The sequence below is a fragment of the Pyrenophora tritici-repentis genome, chromosome 1 (genome assembly GCF_003171515.1).
Source record: "Pyrenophora tritici-repentis strain M4 chromosome 1, whole genome shotgun sequence".
NCBI lineage: Eukaryota > Fungi > Ascomycota > Dothideomycetes > Pleosporales > Pleosporaceae > Pyrenophora > Pyrenophora tritici-repentis.
The window spans coordinates 2,696,015-2,718,487 of record NC_089390.1 but is presented as its reverse complement, the minus strand read 5'-3'; the positions used below and the strand labels follow the sequence as shown (position 1 = coordinate 2,718,487).

The 22,473-nt window shown below is 50.6% G+C and overlaps 13 protein-coding genes across 13 annotated transcripts; 7 read left to right on the top strand and 6 right to left on the bottom strand.

Moving 5' to 3' along the window:
* Window positions 1–821: 821 nt before the first annotated feature.
* PtrM4_010950 (LacA, Beta-galactosidase) lies at window positions 822–4,024 on the top strand (the record flags this gene model as incomplete). The annotated part of the gene is made up of 4 exons (XM_001931037.1): window positions 822–956; window positions 1,022–1,098; window positions 1,152–1,454; window positions 1,507–4,024. 4 exons carry the CDS (start codon window positions 822–824, stop codon window positions 4,022–4,024), a joined length of 3,033 nt encoding a protein of 1,010 aa, XP_001931072.1.
* A 1,846-nt stretch (window positions 4,025–5,870) lies between these two features.
* Window positions 5,871–6,547, bottom strand: PtrM4_010940 (uncharacterized protein; the record flags this gene model as incomplete). Its single annotated transcript, XM_066103001.1, has 2 exons — window positions 5,871–6,426; window positions 6,486–6,547. 2 exons carry the CDS (start codon window positions 6,545–6,547, stop codon window positions 5,871–5,873), a joined length of 618 nt encoding a protein of 205 aa, XP_065965203.1.
* A 1,487-nt stretch (window positions 6,548–8,034) lies between these two features.
* On the top strand, window positions 8,035–8,949 carry PtrM4_010930 (uncharacterized protein; the record flags this gene model as incomplete). The annotated part of the gene is made up of 1 exon (XM_001931036.1): window positions 8,035–8,949. One exon carries the CDS (start codon window positions 8,035–8,037, stop codon window positions 8,947–8,949), a length of 915 nt encoding a protein of 304 aa, XP_001931071.1.
* Window positions 8,950–9,223: 274 nt separating this feature from the next.
* On the bottom strand, window positions 9,224–9,709 carry PtrM4_010920 (uncharacterized protein; the record flags this gene model as incomplete). The annotated part of the gene is made up of 2 exons (XM_001931035.2): window positions 9,224–9,581; window positions 9,654–9,709. 2 exons carry the CDS (start codon window positions 9,707–9,709, stop codon window positions 9,224–9,226), a joined length of 414 nt encoding a protein of 137 aa, XP_001931070.1.
* Window positions 9,710–10,745: 1,036 nt separating this feature from the next.
* Window positions 10,746–12,098, top strand: PtrM4_010910 (UbiH, 2-polyprenyl-6-methoxyphenol hydroxylase and related FAD-dependent oxidoreductase; the record flags this gene model as incomplete). The annotated part of the gene is made up of 1 exon (XM_001931034.2): window positions 10,746–12,098. One exon carries the CDS (start codon window positions 10,746–10,748, stop codon window positions 12,096–12,098), a length of 1,353 nt encoding a protein of 450 aa, XP_001931069.2.
* A 189-nt stretch (window positions 12,099–12,287) lies between these two features.
* Window positions 12,288–12,392, bottom strand: PtrM4_010900 (uncharacterized protein; the record flags this gene model as incomplete). Its single annotated transcript, XM_066103000.1, has 1 exon — window positions 12,288–12,392. The coding sequence occupies one exon, from the start codon at window positions 12,390–12,392 to the stop codon at window positions 12,288–12,290; it is 105 nt and encodes a 34-aa protein (XP_065965202.1).
* An 83-nt stretch (window positions 12,393–12,475) lies between these two features.
* On the bottom strand, window positions 12,476–13,822 carry PtrM4_010890 (uncharacterized protein; the record flags this gene model as incomplete). The annotated part of the gene is made up of 1 exon (XM_066102999.1): window positions 12,476–13,822. The coding sequence occupies one exon, from the start codon at window positions 13,820–13,822 to the stop codon at window positions 12,476–12,478; it is 1,347 nt and encodes a 448-aa protein (XP_065965201.1).
* A 288-nt stretch (window positions 13,823–14,110) lies between these two features.
* PtrM4_010880 (uncharacterized protein) lies at window positions 14,111–14,308 on the bottom strand (the record flags this gene model as incomplete). The annotated part of the gene is made up of 1 exon (XM_001931033.2): window positions 14,111–14,308. The coding sequence occupies one exon, from the start codon at window positions 14,306–14,308 to the stop codon at window positions 14,111–14,113; it is 198 nt and encodes a 65-aa protein (XP_001931068.2).
* Window positions 14,309–14,767: 459 nt separating this feature from the next.
* Window positions 14,768–15,929, top strand: PtrM4_010870 (FabG, Dehydrogenase with different specificities (related to short-chain alcohol dehydrogenase); the record flags this gene model as incomplete). Its single annotated transcript, XM_001931032.2, has 2 exons — window positions 14,768–14,884; window positions 14,937–15,929. The coding sequence occupies 2 exons, from the start codon at window positions 14,768–14,770 to the stop codon at window positions 15,927–15,929; spliced, it is 1,110 nt and encodes a 369-aa protein (XP_001931067.1).
* Window positions 15,930–17,461: 1,532 nt separating this feature from the next.
* PtrM4_010860 (uncharacterized protein) lies at window positions 17,462–17,860 on the bottom strand (the record flags this gene model as incomplete). The annotated part of the gene is made up of 1 exon (XM_001931031.1): window positions 17,462–17,860. The coding sequence occupies one exon, from the start codon at window positions 17,858–17,860 to the stop codon at window positions 17,462–17,464; it is 399 nt and encodes a 132-aa protein (XP_001931066.1).
* Window positions 17,861–18,687: 827 nt separating this feature from the next.
* Window positions 18,688–19,242, top strand: PtrM4_010850 (uncharacterized protein; the record flags this gene model as incomplete). Its single annotated transcript, XM_001931030.2, has 1 exon — window positions 18,688–19,242. The coding sequence occupies one exon, from the start codon at window positions 18,688–18,690 to the stop codon at window positions 19,240–19,242; it is 555 nt and encodes a 184-aa protein (XP_001931065.2).
* A 945-nt stretch (window positions 19,243–20,187) lies between these two features.
* On the top strand, window positions 20,188–20,850 carry PtrM4_010840 (uncharacterized protein; the record flags this gene model as incomplete). Its single annotated transcript, XM_066102998.1, has 2 exons — window positions 20,188–20,499; window positions 20,536–20,850. 2 exons carry the CDS (start codon window positions 20,188–20,190, stop codon window positions 20,848–20,850), a joined length of 627 nt encoding a protein of 208 aa, XP_065965200.1.
* A 243-nt stretch (window positions 20,851–21,093) lies between these two features.
* Window positions 21,094–22,389, top strand: PtrM4_010830 (uncharacterized protein; the record flags this gene model as incomplete). The annotated part of the gene is made up of 2 exons (XM_066102997.1): window positions 21,094–21,723; window positions 21,772–22,389. 2 exons carry the CDS (start codon window positions 21,094–21,096, stop codon window positions 22,387–22,389), a joined length of 1,248 nt encoding a protein of 415 aa, XP_065965199.1.
* Window positions 22,390–22,473: the final 84 nt, after the last annotated feature.

Sequence of the window (22,473 nt, the reverse complement as noted above, 5' to 3'; positions counted from 1 at the left end):
CATCTCACACCCACATGCCGACCGTCATCACCTGCGGATGTCTTCCCCAAAAGAGGGCGGAGTCGGTCGTAAACCCCAAGCTTCAGGCAAGACCTACAAGCATTAACCCCAGCGCTAACCCCACTGATCGTCAAGACATCGCACCGCCTCACGTTCTTAGTGGGAAATCCGCGAAATCCGCGACACTCTTGGTACGTCTTCTTTTCTACTTGGCGCAGAAGGTAGCCCCCAATCTTCTCAATCGCCCATATCTCTCCAGAAACTCCATAATAGGATTATCGTTATAATTCGGCCCTGTAAAGTTACGGCTATAGTACGACAAAGTTGGATCTATCCCGCCAATGACGTGGTATGGGCAACCAACGGCTAAGATGTGCATCGGACGTACTTCCCCGCCTGCGTTACTCGATCCAAGTGTCCGCCAGCCATCCATGCAGCGATATTGGTGGAATAAAGTCACTTGCGCAATTTTATGTACTCGGTACACAATTTCCCCACCCTTTGCCCCCGATTAACCGGTTCAACTCCATACTCGCCGCCCTGCTGCACACAACGATAAATATGGGGAACGCTTTGTATTGTGAGGAAGCAGAAGTAACCTAGTTTGGCTCGGAAGGTATTGGCACGAGAGGGGAAATTATGCTGTCATTGTCAGCCAGGAACGAGGCATGATCCGAGGAAAGGCCCGCATGTGCACGTTGGCTTGACCCTGGCGCTGTTCCGATCGAGAGGGCGAGTTTATTATATTGGGTCCAGCAGGTCCCGCTCGTGTTGCTGCGAAGTTACAGCATTCGACCTCTGGCTACTCTTGTTGGGTCGACATGAAGAGCTTCAAGAAACTTTGTAGCGCGCTTGCGCTTGGTTGTCTTGCTATTGGGAGTGCGGCTAGGGCTGTAGGGTATTCTTCGCCCAAGGATTGGATCAAGCCGTACAAGAGGGAAGTGCTTCAGGATATTGTAAGTTGAAGAAAGCGATTCGTTGATGCAAAAGCAATGCAGATTTTAATAGTTTCGTTTCCTAGGTAACCTGGGATGAGGACTCGCTTTTCGTTCACGGCGAGCGCATCTTCTTGTACTCGGGTGAAGTTCATCCTTACCGGTATGTCAAACTTTGCGCATTGTATGAAAATCGCAGTCCCTAATTCAAAGCAGTCTGCCTGTTCCAACACTCTACCTGGATATCTTCCAGAAGATCAAGGCTCTTGGCTACAATGGCGTTTCCTTTTACGTTGATTGGGCGTTGCTTGAAGGCACGCCTGGAGTATACCGTGAAGAGGGCGTTTTTGACTTGCAACCCTTTTTTGACGCTGCGAAGGAAGCAGGCATCTACCTGCTTGCCAGGCCAGGTCCTTACATCAATGCCGAAGTTTCTGGCGGAGGCTTCCCCGGCTGGCTTCAAAGGGTTGAGGGTATGTTGAGAACGCGTGCCGAAGACTACTTGAACTCAACCGATAAGTAAGTTTGTCTTCACGCTAGCTGAGAAATGACATAACTAATGCAAACGCAGCTATATGAAGAACGTCGGCGCTAAGATTGCATCTGCCCAGATTACAAACGGAGGACCCATCATCTTGGTGCAGCCAGAGAATGAGTACACACAGGCCACTTCGGCGATCAAGCCTTTCCCAGATCCTGTATACATGGAATATGTCGAGAACCAGATTCGCAGTGCCGGCATTATCGTGCCTTTGATCAGCAACGACGCTTCGGCTCAAGGAAACAACGCTCCAGGAAAACCTGCTGCTGTCGATATCTACGGCCACGATGGTTACCCTCTTGGTTTCGATTGTGCCAACCCAAACACGTGGCCTGACAGAAATCTGCCAACAAACTGGCATGAAATCCACGAGACGCAGAGCCCAAGCACGCCATACTCGATTATTGAGTTCCAGTCCGGTAGTTTTGACCCTTGGGGCGGACCAGGCTTTGACAAATGTGGTATCCTTGTAGGCGCCGAGTTCAACCGCGTTTTCTACAAGCAACTGTACAGTTTCGGTGTCACAATTCTGAACCTGTATATGACCTACGGTGGTACCAACTGGGGTAATCTTGGCCATCCTGGAGGTTACACGAGTTATGACTACGCAGCACCAATCCGAGAGGATCGCCAAGTTGACCGCGAGAAGTACTCTGAACTCAAGCTTCAAGCAAGTTTCCTCAAGGTTAGCCCTGCTTATCTAACTGCCTCGCGAGGTAATGCTTCAACAACTGCCTGGACCACCAACAGTGCTTTGAGCGTTACTCCTGCTACCGACAAAGACACAAAGTTCTACTTTCTCAGGCACAACAAGTACAACTCTCTCGATTCCACAAGCTACAAACTCAAAATCCAGACTTCAACTTTCGGCAACATCACCGTTCCGCAGATGAATGGCACTTCGCTTACGCTGAATGGCCGCGATTCCAAGGTTCATGTCAGCGACTATGATATCGGTGGCGCTAACCTCATCTACTCTACCGCCGAGGTCTTCACCTGGCACAAGTATGAGGATAAGACCGTTTTGGTTGTATATGGTGGACCCGGGGAGACCCACGAGCTTGCACTCGCCGTCACGGGACTGGATGTCCTCGAAGGCGATGTTAAGAGCATCACTACCCGCGGAGTTACACTGCTGAACTTTGTGGCCGACGGCACGAGAAAGGTGGCCAAGGTTGGGGTTGATAGCTTCATCTACGTGTACATGCTCGACCGCAACGAGGCTTTCAATTACTGGTCTGTCGACCAAGCCCCGCACGACTCCTCAAGTCCGGTCATGCTCAAGGCGGGCTACCTGATGCGCACTGCCAAGGTCACTGGTGACACTATCGCACTCACTGGTGATTTGAATGCAACAACACCAGTCGAAATCATTGGCGGCGCACCCTCCAGTGTTTCCACAATCACATTCAACGGCAAGGCTCTCGACTTCACCAAGTCGGAAGCAGGTACCCTAGTCGCGAACGTCGAATTCACCAAGCCCGAGCTCAGCATCCCTCAGCTCAGCTCTCTGGAATGGAAGTATGTCGACTCCCTGCCTGAAATCCAACCCGGATACGACGACAGCAAGTGGACCGTGGCCGATCTGAAGAAGACATACAACTCAAAGCGTCCTCTAAACACACCCGTATCACTCTACAGCTCCGACTACGGCTACCACACCGGCACCCTACTCTTCCGCGGTACCTTCACCGCCACAGGCAACGAATCCACCTTCTACCTCACCACCCAAGGCGGCTCCGCATTCGGCTCTTCCGCCTGGATCGGCTCCCATTTCCTCGGCTCTTGGAGGGGCTACGACCGCGCCATGAGCGGCAACTCGACTTTCACAATGCCGAACCTCACAAAGGGGAAAACCTACACAATCACCGTCGTAATCGACAACCAAGGTCTCGACGAGAACTGGACTATTGGCACCGAAACAATGAAGAACCCCCGCGGCATCCTAGAATACAAGCTCGCGGGTCACGACGCCTCGGATATTGCGTGGAAGCTCACCGGTAACCTCGGCGGAGAGGACTATAAGGATATCTCACGTGGGCCCCTTAATGAAGGCGGTTTGTTCGTCGAAAGACAGGGTCTCCACCTCCCCGGTGCATTGTCAGCCTCAACCGCCGGATGGAAAGCTTCCCCTGGCCCCGTGGCCGCTGGTATCACAGCTCCAGGAATCGGCTTCTTCGCCACGGAATTCGACCTCAACATGCCCGCCGGTTATGACATCCCACTCAGCTTCACCTTCACAAACAGCACCGCATCTTCAGGGAACGGGTCCAGCGTGCCCGCTTACCGCGTCCAGCTCTACGTCAACGGATGGCAGTACGGAAAATATGTCAGCAACGTGGGTCCACAGCTCAAGTTCCCTGTTACAGAGGGAATTCTGAACTACACCGGCACTAATTATTTGGGTATCTCATTGTGGAACTTGGATGGAGGTGCGGCCAATGTGGAAGGCTTGGAATTGACGGCTGATGCGATGATTTGGAGTGGAATGCAGACTGTGAAGACGGTTGAAGGCCAAGTGTACGAGCCGAGGTCGGATGCCTATTAAAGTCCTCTACGTCATATCTGTGCTAGCACTGTTTATGATACAATTCATGAAAATGTGCATAAATATAGTTCAGTACAGTGGGAATACGATAAATGCTGACAATATTTGTGTTCGATATTACCTATTCTTGTTGTTTGTGTACCAATGGTTGTTAACTCACGGGCCGAAAGTGATGTCTTGGTCGGCATTTCATTCTTTTCATGCATCCAGCAGTCCACATGGTTGAGTTCAAGGACTGTCCAGTTGTGGTGGGGTGAGGGATTTTCCCCCTCCAGAAACATATCCTTGCTTCGTATCCATGGTATATTGGATGTTGCATTTTGCGGGCCTCCCAATCATTCTCCTCCTTTTTCCGATCCATGGCTTCCAAGGTCTCACTTTCGGGTTGAAGGTTGTCTCGATTGATGACCTTCACGTACTAGCTTTCGCACGTGTTAAATCCCAGGAAAGAAAGGGATGAAATAGGATAAATCCTGCAGTCAGCATGGGCCGACTTGTTTCCCAAAATTACCTCTGTTTCTTCCGTTTTTCGTATCCAACGTTTGTGACAACGTTCATGGTGCCGAGCTCTTGCGTGTGATGTGCCGAAGTCTTCCCGTGCTTACTCTGCGACGTATTCGTTTACCTCGAGAGCCGCTAAATTCCGAGATGCACGTCAAATGCAGCGATCGTATGAAAATCCTAGCTGATATCATACGGAGCAAAATCTCCGCACTGCTTCGGGTTACTTGCCCATGGAAGGGTAGATATTGGTCAAAGGTTGCGTTTGTTGGGGTTGGAGGAATCCCGTGTGGCGTGAGATGCTGTTTGCAGTTGAGATTCGCGTAAGCAAAGCGGTGTAGACTGGTTGAAGATGGCATTCTATGTAGAACATGATCTGTGGGAGCCAGGCGGGGTTCGCGTTCGGTCCTTGTATCAGGCAGTGATATGTCCTTAGGGCTTAGTACCACAACTGCCGACCGGGCACGTGTACGTAAGACTCAGAAGTCCGGTGATGGTCATACATGTCTTTTGTGAGAAGTCGCTAGAGTAGACTGGGACAACAGGAGATTGGGTCCGAGGAAGAGCAGCATGGCTCGTAAGCATGCGTGCATGGACACGAGAGACAAGGACATGATTCGGACTCCGTCCAGAAGAAGTTCATCTTTCCTGTGTAGACAATATGGACCCTGACTGTACAGAGGTGCCTTTCAAAAGTTATTGCTGACAGGGGGGTCTCCTATTTGACCGAGAAACTACCGAAATACAGACAGATCAGTCTCCACGAACTCTTGGCAGGCCTCTGCCTTCCTTGTACTCATTCCCACCTTCAAGTTCAATAATCTTTTGAACATGGATAGGAATTCTCTCTATCCATGCCTGAATCTGTGACTGTGGGAGATCACTCCAGGCCTGCTCCCATGCTTTTGTGGCCTCTCCTCTACTCTTTGGAGCTCCTTTCTTGGTAGTTCTTCTCTTTAACCATGGCCAGGCTGGCTCAATAGCGTTGAGATCAGGTGAGTTACCACACCAGAAGAGCTTCTCCACACTCTCTCGTTGATAGATAATATTCTGGGCCTGGTGAGCATGAGAGGGAGCCTTATCTTCTTGAACAAGAGTACCTGGCCTCTCTCTCATACACTCCTTAGCAAAGGGGATAAGCTTCGGGAGAAGAACCTCAGTCTGATACCGCCACCAATCAATGCCACCTTTATCATTACCACGAGTGAGCTTCCCATTCTCCAGAGATGTCAACAAGCAAGTCAAGCTGGCTTGATTCTTATCGATTGCAGATCACAGACCATTCTCTGGGACGTGCCACTGTGCACGAGCCTCTATATTGTCTGTGATCTGCAATCGATAAGAATCAAGCCAGCTTGACTTGCTTGTTGACATCTCTGCCATTCTCCTTAGTCCATCTCCATTGAGGAGCTCTACCAGGCTTATTCCTTAAGCCTATCCTCTTCATGCCTATAGTAAGCTCCCACTCCTCTCTCATAATAGGCTCTAGGATCTTATTCATCTCTTCAATCTTAAGAGCTGCTTCTCTCTTCTCTTGGGCTGTCTCTGGCCTCCATACATGAAAGGGACCTTTGTAATTATACGTGAAGCAGCCCCAGAACATAAACTCAGAGTATCCCTTCCACCTCTCTCGTATCACAGATCTTGTAAGAGCCTCATCTGCCTTTCTCCACACCCGATACCCACCACGGCGGTGGTTCAGTACGACAGAGGTCTCATCTGACCAGATAACGTTCTTCCAGTCCTCAAGAGTCCAGTGCTGACGAGCGAGACACCAGGTAAGTCTATCTTGTCTCATCTTCTTCGTCAACCCAGGCTTCCTCGTCGGCTTCGTCTTCTTGTATCCTGCTGCCTTGAGGACTCTCCACACCGTGGTAGGAGAGACGTCGTAACCGTAGAGACTAAGATCACCAGCTATGTCAGCACAGCTCTTCTCTCGTCCATAACGGTCACGGCGTACTTTGTCAACAGTAGGTTCATGGATAGCCTCTTGTTTACGTGGGCGGCCTGAGCGAGGAGCATCTTCAAGGTGTTCAGGAAGAACCTTTAGGGTTGGTCCATTTGGCTCAAAGCCTCGAAGGCAGGCTCGGCTGAAGATAGCGTCGATAGTGCGTGGGGAAATACCCAGGATCTCGCTGATCTGGCTCGTTGATTTGCCCACAAAGCGGGACTTTAAAGTAACAATTATAGCACGTGTGAATGAGTCTGTGTGAGAACGAGGAGCCATTACTAGTATAACTAACCTTTGAGAAACACCAAAGAAAGCGAAGATACTGCTATCTTCAGCTTCAAAAACTCCGACTGTGCCAAGAAATATCGGGCCGATAGATCTACCGCGCTAGCAATAACTTTTGAAAGGCACCTCCGTAACGACCGAATACTTTGTAGACGTGATAAATTAAGATAGCGGGTGCCAAGAGTTGGTCTCGGAGAGTGCTCAGAGCGCGCCACGACATGCGGCATCACCGCTTCCCCGATCACCCTGCATACTACATGGTGCGGGCGAACAGCACTAAGAGGCTGTTATTGGGTTGCTTGAAAGTTGACTGTTGGAGAGGATAAGCATCAAACAAGCCACGCGTAGTCATCCAATCATGTGCTTTGCGTTGGTTTGTCAATTGCTCTCTGGAGCTGAGCATCAGTCACCTGTGAATCGGCAGCTGAGGCAAACGTCCCACAAGACCCCAGAATGCATTTCAAAGAAGGGGTGTCCGTATGTCAATTAGTTCCAAGGTTTTCTGTTGTACTCACAGCTCGGGGACTGTTTTCCTCATCGGCAACAACAAGAACTGAAGCCCGCCAACCCTGATCCCCGCGAACCCATCCGGACCAATGCCTCCCCACATTGTTCCCGAGCGATCAATATACCACCGACCAACGTCCGAATCTTCCGGCAATGAAAAAAATACGAGTATCAGGCAAGGTGACGAAGCCCCCACGGGAAGCAAAGTGAGTGGAGAAGAGCCGAGCAGACTATCTGCGTCACAGGCACCATGATGTGGACCAATCACTAGATCTAGCGCGCGGCCGCTAACCCCACAGACGAGCGCCGCTAACCGCATGCGGAGCTAGACGTGTGAACAGCGGTCGCTTGGGCTGACCACGGGGTACGAGGTTTGACGTCGGTCGCTTGTTTGGCGGAAGGGTCATGGCTTGAGGAATTATTGAAGAGGGGTTGCATAAAGGCTTGATGGCATCCGTTGACTTGAATTCTGCGTTAGTTGTCTGGATTCTTGCTTTGAGTTTACAAGTTTTTGAGGATCGTGATTCCCTTTAGTTAGCGGTTTTGTTTGCCAAAGGGATTGTATCAATCCAACGTCATTTGTATTCCGCGGACCACCACTAGGGAACACAGAGTTCTTTTGCGTCAGGAAGCTATTGAACAACCAAGCAGCCGCATTTTTCGGGTCCAAAGCTCAACACGGACCTAGGCACCCCTCCTACGTCAATTCTTTACTCTTTACCTGAGCCTTCCCAACTTGCGATAAAACCGAGACTATACCACCAAGATGACGGCCGACGCACAAAACTTAACAGCAGATCTCAACATACCGTTCCAGAAGGTACTTTCATCACAGGGTTGGATTCCCGAAACGCACCTACACATCCTCACCACGGTGCTCGCCCTCGCCCTCCCTGTCATAGCGGCCCTCTACGTACACAAGGACTACCATGCTTTCCTATCACTTGGGCCTGGAGGGACTCCAGCAACACCACGGGGCTATCTAAAGATTAAGATCTTGTCCATGGTCTCCATCAAAGACACGTCTCAGCCCATTCCCATTCCACCCCATTTCCGGCCGTTAAAAGGCTACTTCGATGAAGACACGATACCACGTCGTATTGGCTCAAGACCCGAAATCGCAGGCATTGCGCCACAGAGACAGCAAATGCAGAAGAGCGGTGAACGCCTCTATAGTCTTTTGGCGGATAGAATCAAGGCATTGACCGAAGACCCGCAGAACAGGTTGGTGGAATCGACGAGCTGCTTCGAGAAGCATAGTTCGGGACTCTTTGCAACGGTCCCAATTACAGGAACATGTGGTGGGGAGATCATGCATGCGCACCCATCCGATGGTTCTATGCACATGGTGATGCACCCTGCAGATGCAAATCTCTTGATTGCTCGTGGCTGGGCTGAGCGGCATCCATTGGCAAAGGGTGGATGGTTCAGACAGTTTGTGCCCCGCGAGTTTGTGCTGGTGTACGCGCCAAGGAACGAGGAGGAAATCGATATCATTGAAAAGGCTATTGCTGCGGCGGTCTGGTGGGTCAGCGGTATGGATATCCATGGTGATGCTGAGGGTCCCAGGAGGAAGAGTGCTGACTTTGGAACAATGGCGAGGGAGAGGCAAGCAAACGAGTGCTGGACTTGTAAAATGAAGGGATGCGGGGTCAACACAGTAGAGAAGATGGCGGGCTAAGGGTGAGAGGAGAGTATTGTGGGGGAAGATTGGTAGACTGAACATTTGTGCTTATTTTGCTCATCCAAGCATGGCGTCTGGGTTTATTGGCGTTTGTACGAGGGGCATGGTGTATACGAACGAGCTTTCGCGCGGTATCATATGATGAAGGGTAGCTGTCGAATGAATTCCTCAACCCCGTGGATTGCGGTATTTAGTCATTCCACGTGTTCCTGTGCCAGTTCAATCTCTCGCAAGCACCCAACTCGTCCTGTCTACATGACTCTACACTCTTTTACTTCTTCCCAGCACCCCTAACCCATTCCTCGTATTCTCTCCTCTTTCCCTTTACATCCCAAAATCCCCTCCTGCCCTCGCCCTTGCCGCCAATACCGCCATCCAAACCCAAGAATGCATACGGATCGCCCTCGCTCAAAACCTCTTCGCCCTCCCTCGTATACTGGCCTTCGCCGTGTCTTCCCTGGCGTGAAATCTGGCCTGCCCATTGTGCACATTGTATTGGCTTGAGCGGCGCGAAAGAGATGACGATGCCGAGTGAGAGTAGCAGGATGGAGGTGAGGAGCTCGAGCGAGATGTCAAGTGGGAGGGGAGTCGAGGCAAAGGTTGCTGTGTGTTCGTGGGTGGAGTAGACACTAAGTCATCATCAGCACGTGTTTATATGGTTGCGACACTTTAGGCTTGTGGTAGAGTAATTGCCAACGTACGCATGTGTTAGGAACAGCGCGCCGACGCCGTTCAGAATCGTCCCGAGCATCGCCATTGCGCATGTATGTGGGTGGGGCGAGATTCTTAATTGTCTAGCGAGATTTATCCTGGGATTGAAGCAGGTTGAAGGTCCTGTGCCTATGTGTCGTACTGCAAAGTTGGTGGGGGAGGTGCGATGGTACGTTAGTTGATGGTTGTGATGCCGAGTTGGCTTCATGATTTCTTGGCGCTTATAACACGCCCGCCAACTCTGAGACTCAGTCATTTTGACTACTCTCACATATCATCTATGACCTAGGCTTACACCAGAGCTAGAGTGAATATAAGCTAACGTCTATATGTCACACATTAATTGCAGACGCACTTGATAATATCACTTTGACGTTTACCTGCTAGCGTTGAAATTGTCTTATGGTATGCTTGGCCACACAATCCCAAGGGTACTTCCGTTGAGAACTATTCGCTGATGATACATATGAAGCAAGCTTAATTGATTTCATGTGCTTAATAGAGTCACAATCAGCGTTGAAACAATTACAATGCTGCATGGGCTTGCTTCCCAACGAATTCCCAGCGGTAACACACCAGGCAATAAGCACTTGTGGCCTGCCGTATTTATTTATTTACTTGTATGCTTGAGGACTCTCTACTGCGTCTTGATCCTACCAGCCCTTGATGCTCACTAATACTCTGATCCCCTTCTATCGTCGTCAGGAAACGCCCCGTCCACAAGAAGAAAAACGTGGTGCATACAGGCCATTATGCAAGACAACGGGGCGTAAGAATGCGCTCCATCACGCAACCTTACGTATTGGGAAGCCATTGGTTCTTAGCTTCCTGAACATGCTCGTACGGTATGCGCATTAGAGCTGTCACGACACATGCGGAGAAGCGGTCGGTCATTGCGGTCGCCGAACGGCGACATGCGGATTTAACGCTGGCATAGCATGTTGCAAGACTAACCGTGTGACTACAGAAGTATTTAAAGCTCGATCCTGTCCCATAGGTAATTTCTTTGCTAAACAAGTGAAATCCTTCATCGAGAGGTTCAACTATCTCTTTCTTGGAAACTCAATTCTCCAATCTCAATCATGACGACTTCAACACCTCCACCTTTGAACATACTCATTGTAGGCGCTGGTGTATGCGGTCCAGCACTCGCACTCATCCTTCAACGGTCAAACCCCCATCACAACATCACAGTAATAGAGCGCTTTCCCAGCCTCCGCACCGGCGGCCAGCAAATCGATCTCAAAGGCCAAGGTTTCCCAATCATGAAGCAACTAGGCCTCCTCGAAACCATGGAAAGTTTTCTTGTTGAGGAGGGCGGAAGTAGTATCGTGGACAGCAAAGGCAAACCCATCATTTCATTTGGTGTCATTGGCGCCGGCGAGAAGGGAGGCACATTCGACCTCACCTGCGAGTACGAATTCATGCGCGGGGACTTTGTCCGCATGATGTATGATACCAGTCTCCGCGAGCGTGAGATTCTCACCTCCAGAGGCATAACCCAAGGCAGTCTAACTTACGAGTTCAACACAACAATCACATCTCTCGACTGCTCCTCCCCCACCTCAACCACCGTCACCTTCTCCACCGGCGAAACAAAAACCTATGACCTAGTCGTCGCAGCAGACGGTCAAGGCTCCCGTACCCGCCGACTCGCTTTCGGCGAAGAGGTGGAGGCATCATCTTTCAAATCACTCAACGTTCACGCTGCATACTACAATGTCCCTCGCCTCCCCACCGAAGACTCCCTAGCACGCCTATACCTGCCCTCACGCAACCGCGGCATTATGACACGCACCGGAAACAAACCCATCACCCAAGTCTACCTCTTCCTCTTCAAGGACGCTCAGCGCGGCGCAAAAATGCGCTCTGTACAACGCCAGCCCCTCGCCGACCAAAAAGCAGCATGGATAGAGCACTTTGAAGATGCGGGATGGGATGCCCCTAGGTTCATGGAGGGAATGAAAAGCGCCAAAGATTTCTACGCTACGGAAGTCCTTCAGATACACATGCCAGAGAAGAAAATTGTTAAAAACAGAGTTGCTCTCCTTGGCGATGCGGGATACTGTCCCTCCCTGATGACGGGCATGGGAACTACACTTTCCCTTGTCGGAATGTATGTTTTCGCGGGCGAACTGGCAAGTCGTTCCGGAGATGTAGACGCTGCGCTGGCCGCGTACCAAAACACAATGAAGCAGCCGATCGAAGAGGGGCAGAGGCTGAATGGAATGACGGATGCACTTGCCATGTTCCCAGCGTCGGAGTGGGGTGCTTGGGTGGCACATACGCTTATCTGGTCGCTGTCGAGTTTCAGAGTGGATAAGATGTTGGGGTGGCTTGCGGGCTGGTTGCCAAAGGGCAAGGAGGAACAGGGGTGGAAGGTGCCTGAGTATCCGGCTCTAAATGCAAAGGCGCCTGAGATGGAGGTGCGGTGATGGTAGGAGGCAGGTAATCCAAATTACTTCTGTACCTGGTAATAAAAGCATCTGTGTTAGAAAGCGGCGTTCGCCGTTTAGTATCTTGTTCTGCCAGCCAGGAATTTTGTACAAATGGTACCGCATAATCGATATGTTCAACTTAGCCCGTTTCTCCCTGCCATTCCGCGTAGAATTACGAAGGGTATTCTACAACTTCCTACTCCTCACCAACCCGCTCTTAATACCCGTGAGTTCACCACCGTAGCTCGCGCTACCCTTCGCCGCCGCACCTTTATCAAACACCTGTTTCATACTCTTGAGCTTCTTCTGCTTCTCCTTGTACTTTTCCTTCTTCTTGACCCTAGGATTGCGTACGCTCTTCTTGCGATGTGGCGTTAATCTGGGAAGATTGTTAGTTTAAAAAGCTCCATGAATAATGTAGAATTAGCGATCACGTACCCCTTGTTCTTCTGAATCTGGTAACTGATTTGTCTTCGACCGTCATCGTCGATAGTCTCTTCTTCGAAAACTTGGACGCCTTGCTGCTTAGCAAGCGCATAAGCTTCTGCGCGGTCGAGCTTGGTTTGCTTCTTCTTATCAAAGCGGGCGGCAATCATGTCGTAGTAACCCTCTTCGTCCTCAAAGTCGGAGCGCTTAGGTATAGGCGCTTCTTCGCCTGAGCTGGCACCGTCATCATCACCTAGAGCTACACCAGGGCCAGCGTTTTGTTGACCACGCTTCTCAGCTTCGGCTTGTAGACGGGCTTGTCGCTCCTTCAGACGCTCACGGCGTGGGATATCCGCATCACCACCTTGATCTTTACCAGCGGTATCGCGCTTGTTGGATTTCTGGGTGATCTGCGATGTGTAGAATCGGAGAGACTTCTTCTTCTTCGCTTTCTCAGCAGCCTCGTGTGCAGTGAGTTCCGTCTCTTCGCCAAAGTCCGAGTCGTCCGCATTGAGCAGGTTAAGCTTGGGTTCTACAACCTTCTTCTTCCGCGCCGCTTTCTTGAGTGCGGCCTTGTCAGTGAGCGCGTCGAGCGTTGCGAGATCTTGCTCAGTCTTGGCAAGCTTCGCAGTGCGCCGTGCTGCTGCTTCTGCCTGGGCTATCTCCGCTGCTCTCTCCGCCTTGGTCTTCCTTTGTCTGATCGGCTTCTTGACAGCGAGTGCGTCACGATGGAGCTCGGGGTTGACTTGATCAATCTCGGAAACATCATCGTCAATCTCAGCCTCCACCATCGGGTCAGAGACTGGTAGGCTTTCTACTCGCGACCACATCTTCTGGCACTGGAGTAGACTCTCCATGACCGGGTGCTCGTGCAACTCAACGGGATCCAAGGCAATGACAGACGAATCATGCTCGTTTGCGGTCGAGCCGAGTACAGCAAAATACATGGCCATTGCAGCGAGATATGCCGCGCAAGCCCGGTACTTTGTCACTGCCATGGGTGTGGGGATCGTCCTCCCTGACTTGGCCGCCTGCGCCTTCAGCAACTTCTCTGCAGCGTTCGCGGTAGCCGCCAGTTCATCGTGCAGCGGCTGCAGTCGCAGGTATTCCTTTGAGATGTGCTCAAACTCGGGGTATCGCGCCCGCATAATCTTCATCTTCTCTTCCTCGGACATGCTCTCAGTGATGTGCAGTTGTGGCAGCACCTCGGTGACTACAGCACCGCCTTGCACGTCTTTTTCTTCGTCCTGCCCAAGCCATTCGTCCTCGTCAAAGCCAAAGTCTGCCTCTGTCATTCCTTGGAGCTGCTTCTTTTGTATGCGCCTTGCCTCTGCCTCTTCATCCAACGCATCTTGCTCTGTTTCTATCGCATCGGCGTCGTAGTAGTCCTTTTTCGAGGCACCCCATCCACCTAGGTCTACGTCCTCTTCCTCAACTGGCTTCGGCTTCTCATCTTCGTCGTCGTCGAAATCGGCTTCGCTCTCGTCGTCGCTGCCAATATCGAGGATTTCCTCATCCGAGGCTTCTAGGAATTGGTCTGAACGACGATCAGCTGCGGCGCGCAAGGGGAAAGAGGCTGGAAACTAACCTTCTTCCCGATACTTCCTCATCCGCTTCGCTGCCGGGCCCTCATCCAACAGTATCTTATCACGATTCATGTGAAAGTCGTCTTCCGAATCCGCGACATCTTCCCACGTGTTGATGGCCATGCGAGAATCCTCTTCTTTGGGCGCTTTGGGCGCGCCAGATGCGCCGCCACCTGCCTTCCTCTTTTTTGCCATAATTACGACGTTTGTTGTGTTGTGGCGTATTCAGTCGTACGTGAAAGTCGCGCCCAACTTTTTTTCCTGTACAACTCTTGGCTTGGCCGCGGGGAGTCGGAGGTGAGCAAGGACCATGTGCCGCTAGCTGCTTTAAGTAAGTGGTGGAGCTGGAGTTAAGCTCAGGGCTTAGCTCCGTATGTGAGTTCACATGCGCACAACAGCACGGATTAGTCGGCTGAGTTGGTAGTTTGTAAGCCAAATTCTATGATTGATACATGTTTAGTTACTGGCCCAATTGCGAAAGCGAGCTTTGCGCAAGAGACGGATGGTGCCGTCTTGCTTGTCACTAAGCAAATTACGGTAAACTATCTGTTATCCGACTGCCGCTTGGCCTCAAGGGTGAGATGCACGGCAGCACATAACTTCGCAGAGTACATGTCCATGTTAGATTAGCACAGTCATACACGACAATCTGCCATGTCTCAACTGTTGATTGTAGCAGCCGTCCCCCTCCTGGTACTGGTCGGAATCATAAGCGCAGACGTCATGGGCTTCGCATTCTGGAAGAGCAACCAATTCCCCGTTGAGGGCAAGGTAAGATAGGCTCATTAGCTCAAGACCAACCCCAAGCTAATATGGGGACAAGACGGTCCTCCTCACGGGCTCGTCGCAAGGAATGGGCCGTGAAGTCGCGCGTCTCCTATCTGCTCGTGGTGCCAATCTCATCCTCGTCGCACGCACAGCAAAGAACCTCGAAGGCGCCGTCGCGCATGCCAAAGCTCACGCGAAGAATCCCTCAACGCAACGCTTCACCTACATCTCCGCCAACGTGACTTCCGAGTCTGAAAACGCGCGCATACTCAAGGAAGCGACGGCCTGGAACAATGGCCGCATGCCAGAGATTGTGTGGTGTGTTGCTGGTTCTTCGACGCCGGGTCTATTCATCGAGACGAGCACCGACACGCTGCGCAGGCAAATGGAGCTGAACTACTTTGCGACTGCGTACATGGCACAGAAGGTGCTGCAAGCTTGGTTTTATCCAGAGGTTCCGTATAGTGCACAGGACAGGGGCACTACATCAGAGGCACCCCGCAAATTCATCATGACGTCTTCCTCGATCGCCTTCATAAACATAGCAGGCTACTCGCCCTATTCCCCCGCCAAAGCCGCCCTCCGCTCCCTCGCTGACGGTCTCCGCTCCGAAGTCCAACTCTACAACGCTGCGCGCCGCTCCAAGACTAGCACCACAGGTGTTGCACCTGCGCCCTTTGACGTCGGCATTCATATCGTCTTCCCGGGCACCATATTGTCTCCTGGCTTTCAAACGGAGAACAAGACCAAGCATCCCGTTAGCCTCGAGCTTGAGTCGGCGGATCCTAAGCAGACGGAGCTTGAGGCTGCGACGACCGCGGTACAAGGATTGGAGAGTGGAAACTTCCAGACACCGACAAACTGGCTGGTACATCTGATGCGCTGGGCTACCTTGTCTGGTAGTCAGAAGAACAACATCGTCATTGACACGATTGGCGCCTGGATTGCGACAATAGTGTGGCTGTTCATAGTGCCGGATCTGAATGCAAAGGTCTGGGCGTGGGGAAAGAAGAACGGCATGCCTGCGTTTAGACCAAATGCCCAATAAGAAGCCCGGGGCTACTCTACCTGTGGTATGAGTGTCTGAACAAAAGTAAACCATCATATGATGCCTAGACATCCAAGTAAATAGAAGTATCTTTGTCATATCAAATCATCATTTTCCACCTCCAAATATCGCGTCATTTGCAAATCCATCCCAAACTCACGAAACCTGAAAATGCTCCGGCAAGCTACCCACCCACTCACAATCCGGATCCAAATCTAATATATCAGACTCCGGCTCGTACGTTCTGAGCGTATGAACCGAAACCGGAACACCAACCGCTGTCGTTCTACCTAGAGCATCCGTCTGATACCCCTTGGTAAAGCAATGACGCGGGATGTGAAAAGCAAAGTTGCCCAACGACGTCCTAGGCTCCCAGAAGACGCCGATAGCTAAGCAATTTAGCCTTGGGCAGAGATTGTGCGTCTCGAGAAACTGGAAAAACACGTTGGCGAAGCGTTGGAGTTCGAATGTTACTTGCGGCCAGCGTTTGGGGGCTACGACGCCTAACGTGTCTTCGCTGGTGTCGATCCACCGGGGGTAGCGGAAGTGTACGGTACGTAGGTCGGGGAGGTATTTTAAGTTGTCCTGGTAGCTATTAGGCTCGTCGACTGGAATATTGTCGCTCAACGTATTACTTACCAGGAAAGCTTTGAACATGTAATGTGTATTCCATGTTTGCACATCCAAGTCACGATGTGATAACTGAATCCCCAACTGCCTGATCTTTGAACACGACGACAAAGCTTGCAAAGTTGTAATATCACGCGCGTTGGTGCTGATGGGTTCCATCGTCCTAGAGTGGTGCAAACCGAGACTTTCAAGATGAGGGCCTATGTGCTGAATCGTCTTCCACAATGTTTCTTTCCAGCCCTCGGGCCAGACTAGATGTAGACTGGTCAGATGGTCAGAATGCTTGAGCACATCGGTCAAGCAGTCCGTGTCAGATATGGTTGCATAAATATGCTTTAGAGAAGCACGACTGTTGGCCAGACTAATACCAAGGTCATGGAAAAAAGAATCCGAGTCATCGCATCCGGAGATGGAAAGAGAGAGCAATTGCCTGAAATCGACCATGGCAGCTATTATGGGAAACATCATGCTTAGATCCAGGTGATGGAGACACAAATGACGTAGCTTTGTTAGCTTCATCCCTTCTGGTACTATGCCTGAGAGTAGGTGAAACCCCAGAGACGTTGGTGATCTCTCACGCTGCTCGCCAAGTGACAATCGTGTCAAGGTAGAGCCCTTGGTGAATATCTCTTTCAGGACTGGATTGATACCCCTCTCGCATGATAGTCGGATATCGAGATTTTGCAATGCGATCGGAGGCAGAAGAGTTTGTTGAAATGGGCTTTTGTCACGAGGAGAATAACTAGTCCAGCTGAAATGCAGGTGTACTATCTTGCGTTGGCTTCGCTCTAGTAGTTCAGCGATTTTCGATGTCAGGGACCGCTCGGACAAAAACCTAGCATGCCGAAAAAGTCTATGATCAGCAAATGTAATCAAAGTCTCCCGACTTGAGTAAAATCTTCTTACCGGAAAGTATGCAAACAATGGTCTGGAAACATGGCCAGCACGAGGTATACATGCTCGTCTCTTGCTGTGAAGTCCTGGTTCACGCGAAATCCCAAACGCGTGTTGTCCGAGGGTTCCGTCAAGATGGATTCTGGTGCTGAGGAAGGCCGATCATCTTCAAATGACAGGCTTCGTGTGTGACGTAAATGACGACCAGCACCAGCAGCGATGCTTTTGGCGAAGCATACCAGATGCTTGTGGCCCTGGTCCCATGTACGCAGGTGGACGGTGTGGTACAGTAGCGGCAAGCTGAGGGTGCGGAGATGTTGCGATGTTAGACAGAGAGCCTTGAGGGCGCTTTTGGTATTAACGCTTTCTATGATGAGTAATTGGATGTCGTTTGGTAAAGAAAGCATTTTGTGTTGTGCAGTGCTGGTAGGTAGAGAAAGAAGGTACGTTGCGATGGAGACGGCGAAATAGCGCACTAGTGCGTAACCTCAAACACCCGCCTACGGCTTCCTCTGACAAGCCCGATAGTGCCCTCGCCCTTCACAGTCTCGCGCTGCATCCCTGGCATTACACTTTCTTCTGCCTTGGGTCATTGTAGCATGGGAGATGCCACTCTTGCCAGTGGGCAAGTGGAGCTCAATGCAGATGTCAAAGCTACGATAGTGGATCTTGTAAACATTACCACCCGAGACGCGGCGGCACGCTGCAGTCCTCGGCTGGCTAACTTTCAACTCTAGATTGGCGTGTATTCGGATCTTCGAGCACTCGACCTGACCTGCAAAGGTTGGAACTGTTTTGCGACGAAGAGATTGTATGGCAACATCGTGTTCGACATCAGAAACCCCGATGGCCAGCTGCGAGCATTCCAACAATGTCTTGCCATCGGCGCATCAAGAAACCTGCAATATGCGCGAAGCTTAAGCCTGCTCAATATATGGCCGGAAAGCAGTATAACCTGCGAGCTCTCTAGTCCAAAAGAGTGGGATCCACGTGAGAAAGTATTATTACTGTTGGAAATCCTGCAGTCATTTCCCAAAAACAAGCTGCGTAGATTTCGGTGTGTTCACACACTCTATAAGAGATATTTTGGACCAGTACTCGAATCTTGATAAAAGCAAAACACGACTAATGGCACTTATCGATTACCTGGTTTTGACGAGAGCTCTACCGAGCTTTTCCACACTTACCTCCCTAATGGCACTAATCACTTTCCAGATACCTGTCCCTATTTCCTATGAATGCAGCCATTGTCAACCTGCTAGCACAGAGTCAACAATCTATCGAGGAATTACACGTACCATGTGGAAGTCTGCAGCGACTCATATCTCCGAAAATGCGACGGCTAACTGCTGGGTTCACATCAGAACATGAGCAAACATCTGGATTCGTCGAGATTGCCATAGCAACGCCTGAACTTGAATCGCTTACTCTTGTCCATGAACAAGATGTGTTCATGTATGACATGTACGAGAGTATAGACGCGGACCCAATATTCGAAGTTGTAGAGCTCTATTGCGACGATAGCGTCAACTCGATTCTCTTCGAACATAAGAAGGTCATGACAAGTCAACTTACGATTCAAGGTTTCCTGCCCCCGAGCTTTCCTTCCACCATATTCGATATGTCAAAGTTGACAAAGCTGGCTTTCTTTGACTGCATCTTCCCATTCGCGGTGAACTTCTGCTGCCTCCCCAACCTACAAAATCTGACGCACTTTACGCTCTCTACTCATGACGATTTTTATATATTGGACATGATATCGTTAGAGATCATGCTAGGACGTAACTAGGGCATTCATCATCTCTGTCTCCACTTCCCTGGTCTCTCAAAAAAACATTCGAGCCCCCGGTTTTTGACGCAGAGGGCTTACCTAACGATCGCTCATCATTTCTCTGGCCGATACGCAATAGCCTAAGGACACTGTCACTGTTTGATGACTGCGGTATGTTCAAAAACGACGAAGAATTGTTATCCAAATCGTCCTTAGAGTCCGTCTGCAAAGAGATCAATGGTTTGAATCAACTTGCAATGCGGGCGCCTGAGCTGCAACATCGTAGCTCGCGCTCTAAATTCAAGTACAGACGGTATAGACACGAATTCGTTCTTGAATATCTCGTAAGACTCAATCTGGCAAGTTTGTTACCATTGTGACGCGCACAGTTGATGATAGGAACCAATCAAAAACCTTAAGGAGTTGAATATCCTACAATTGTATCAACCCCAACTCCGGGCGGTTCCCAAAGCAAAGGTTAGAACAGACCCAGCTCTCGAAACCCAAGAGTTTGCCACATTGTTCTCCCAATGGCATACTTGTCAACGAGCGAGCCGGCTCGCTCAGCTCGCTCGGCTTGGACGTTTTGACCAAGCCGAATGAGCTGAGCGCGCAGTGCGCGCTTGCAAGCCGAGCGAGCTTAGGGATAGGCGCTCGCTCAGTCAGCTTGCTTAGCTTGGTTGGATGGAGCGGTTGGAAACTTGGGGCTGAAGGACTTGGTGGAGGGGCAATCTCACGATGATTTTTAGGTGTAGTGCGTAAGTTCGAAACCTAGTTATAACCTAAAATACACTCTTTTTTGCTATATTTCTAGCAAATAAGCTACTAAATTTCCGGCTAACGGCCTGGCAACAATATTCTCCTTCTGCGACACTTCACTTACTACTTATCACCCACCACACTCACCTATACTCCACCAACGCGTCTCTATTTGCAGCTATTATCTACCTCGCCGTTGCTATAATGCCAGCAAAAAGAACATGCGTTAATGCTCTAGAAATCGCGACAACTTCGAAGCGCCCTAGAGTCGCAGCGCGTCATCGCGGGACTGCCAGCCAACCTGTGCTAGTCGATACTCAGCCATTCTCACCATCTCCACCTCCTCCACCGCTGTCGCCGCGTCAAGCTCTCGTTGCCGCGCCACAAGCACCAAATTTTGAAGCGACCCTCCGAGAGTCGCGCGCCGAAGAGACGATCATCCCACCACCTAAGGGCAGCGAGCATGCCACTGTTGCAGCTTCAGGAGCAGCTAGCGAGGCTGTCGACAAGGGTTTCGTATAGGTAGAGGACAAATACGACGGCTTTAATTAGAGTCGCTACCCAAAGCACTGCAAGCCGCCCACATCACTTTCGAACCGAGCAAGCTGGGTATACAGCCATGGCTATCGCATCGCCTTGCGCAGCAACGTCGCAAAAGTTACGTGGATCTGCCACTATTGCTATAAGCACAAGTTCACTACTGTTGGCCGTGGCATACATAACGTCTCGCAGTCTCCATCAGCGCCAGCACGTCATCTCGGAGAAGACAAGAAAGTTCATGGCTTGAAGCCTCCAAGTAAGCGCACTACCGTCGCTCCTCGGAAAGAAACTCTCCTCGAACGCGCCCTTCAGAAGGGCTGCTCTTAGGCTGTTGCCAACGAGCTTACCAACTTCAATATACAAGAGTTTAGGCTTGCGGCCGTTACCTAGCTCGTCGAAAACAACCTCCCACTCTCACAATTCGAATCATCGTCTTTTCGCAATATGATATAATTAGCTAGCGTAGAGGCAGAACGAGCCTTGTGGGCATCTTATAACAGCGTCTCACGATACGTTATACGCCTGTACAACTACCTGTTACTAAAGGTTATCGCAAGCCTTTCAGAATCAATGAGCAAAGTCTATGTAAGCTTTGACGGATGGACGACAAAAGGTGGCAAGCGCGGTTACTTAGGTATCGTCGCCCACTACGTTGATAGCTCTGGCGAGCTCAGGGACTTGCCTATTGCGCTCCCACAACTGACAGGTGCCTACACCGGCGAGGCTATGGCTGAGGTCGTGATGGCAATATTCAAGCAGTTCGAAATCACTGTGGGCAAGCTCGGTTACTTCGTCCTCGACAACGCACATAACAACAACACCACGATTAACACTCTCGCCTTGCAGATAGGCTTTAGCGCTACTGAGCGTCGCCTTCGCTGCGGTCCTTATACGCTTAATCTCATTGGCCAGATGCTACTCTGGGGTGAGGAGAAAGAGTCCTACGACAACGAGGAGACTGAGCGCGTGAACGAAGCTGAGAATATGGCTACTTGGCGAGGCGATGGACCATTAGGAGTGCTTGTCGCGGTTATTAACTACATCAAAACACCACAACAGTACGCTCTTTTTGAGAAGTATCAGAAGCTCGCTATTAGGGACCAGCCTGTCAACGCGCCAACAGAACAGCACAAAATCAAGGAGCCCGTTAAGCTAGTTGTTACTCGCTATAACTCTTACGTTTCGTGTTTTAAGCGCGCTGTTGAGTTGTAATTAGCGGTTAATAGGTACGCCAACTACCATATTTAGAAGATTGAAACTGAAGACGCGTACGCCCGAAGTCGTAACAACAAGCTGCCTGCAGCGCCGGATTGGATGAGGTCTGATGGGATCAATGCCCATGACTGGCAGGTGATTGCTGAGTATATTGATGTGCTTAGGCCACTAAAACAAGCTACAAAACGGCTTGAAGGCCGCGGCAAAAGCGGTGCTTTTGGAGCAATCGCTGAGGTTATTCTAGTATTTGAATACTTACTTGGAGTCTATGAGGACCGCTTGCAAAGCTATGAAGACGTCATTTATGATGAGCATACAGAGTCACCCGAAGACCACCTTGCTATCAACCTCCGCGCTGCCCTAGTTAAAGCCCGCGAGTACTACAACAAGCTCGACCTCTCGCCAGCTTACTATGCTGTTATAATCCTTCATCCTCGCTACAAAAGCTACCTTGACGCAGCGTGGGCGGATAAGCCTGATTGGCTAGAGAGCAGCAACCGCAAGTTTCAACATTTGTGGGCGGAGTACAAAAGCTTACCGAAGCCGCGCTTACGCTCTAAAGTTAGGCACAATGATATAGAAGACGCTATTAACAGCTTTATTAAGCCGGCAGGGCTTACGGAGAACGAGGAGGATGAATATGAGGCTTAGAAACGCAGCGAACCGATCGCTAGCGAGGGCGTCGACCCTATAAAATACTGGGTAGGACTCCGCGATCGCTACCCCAGCCTTAGC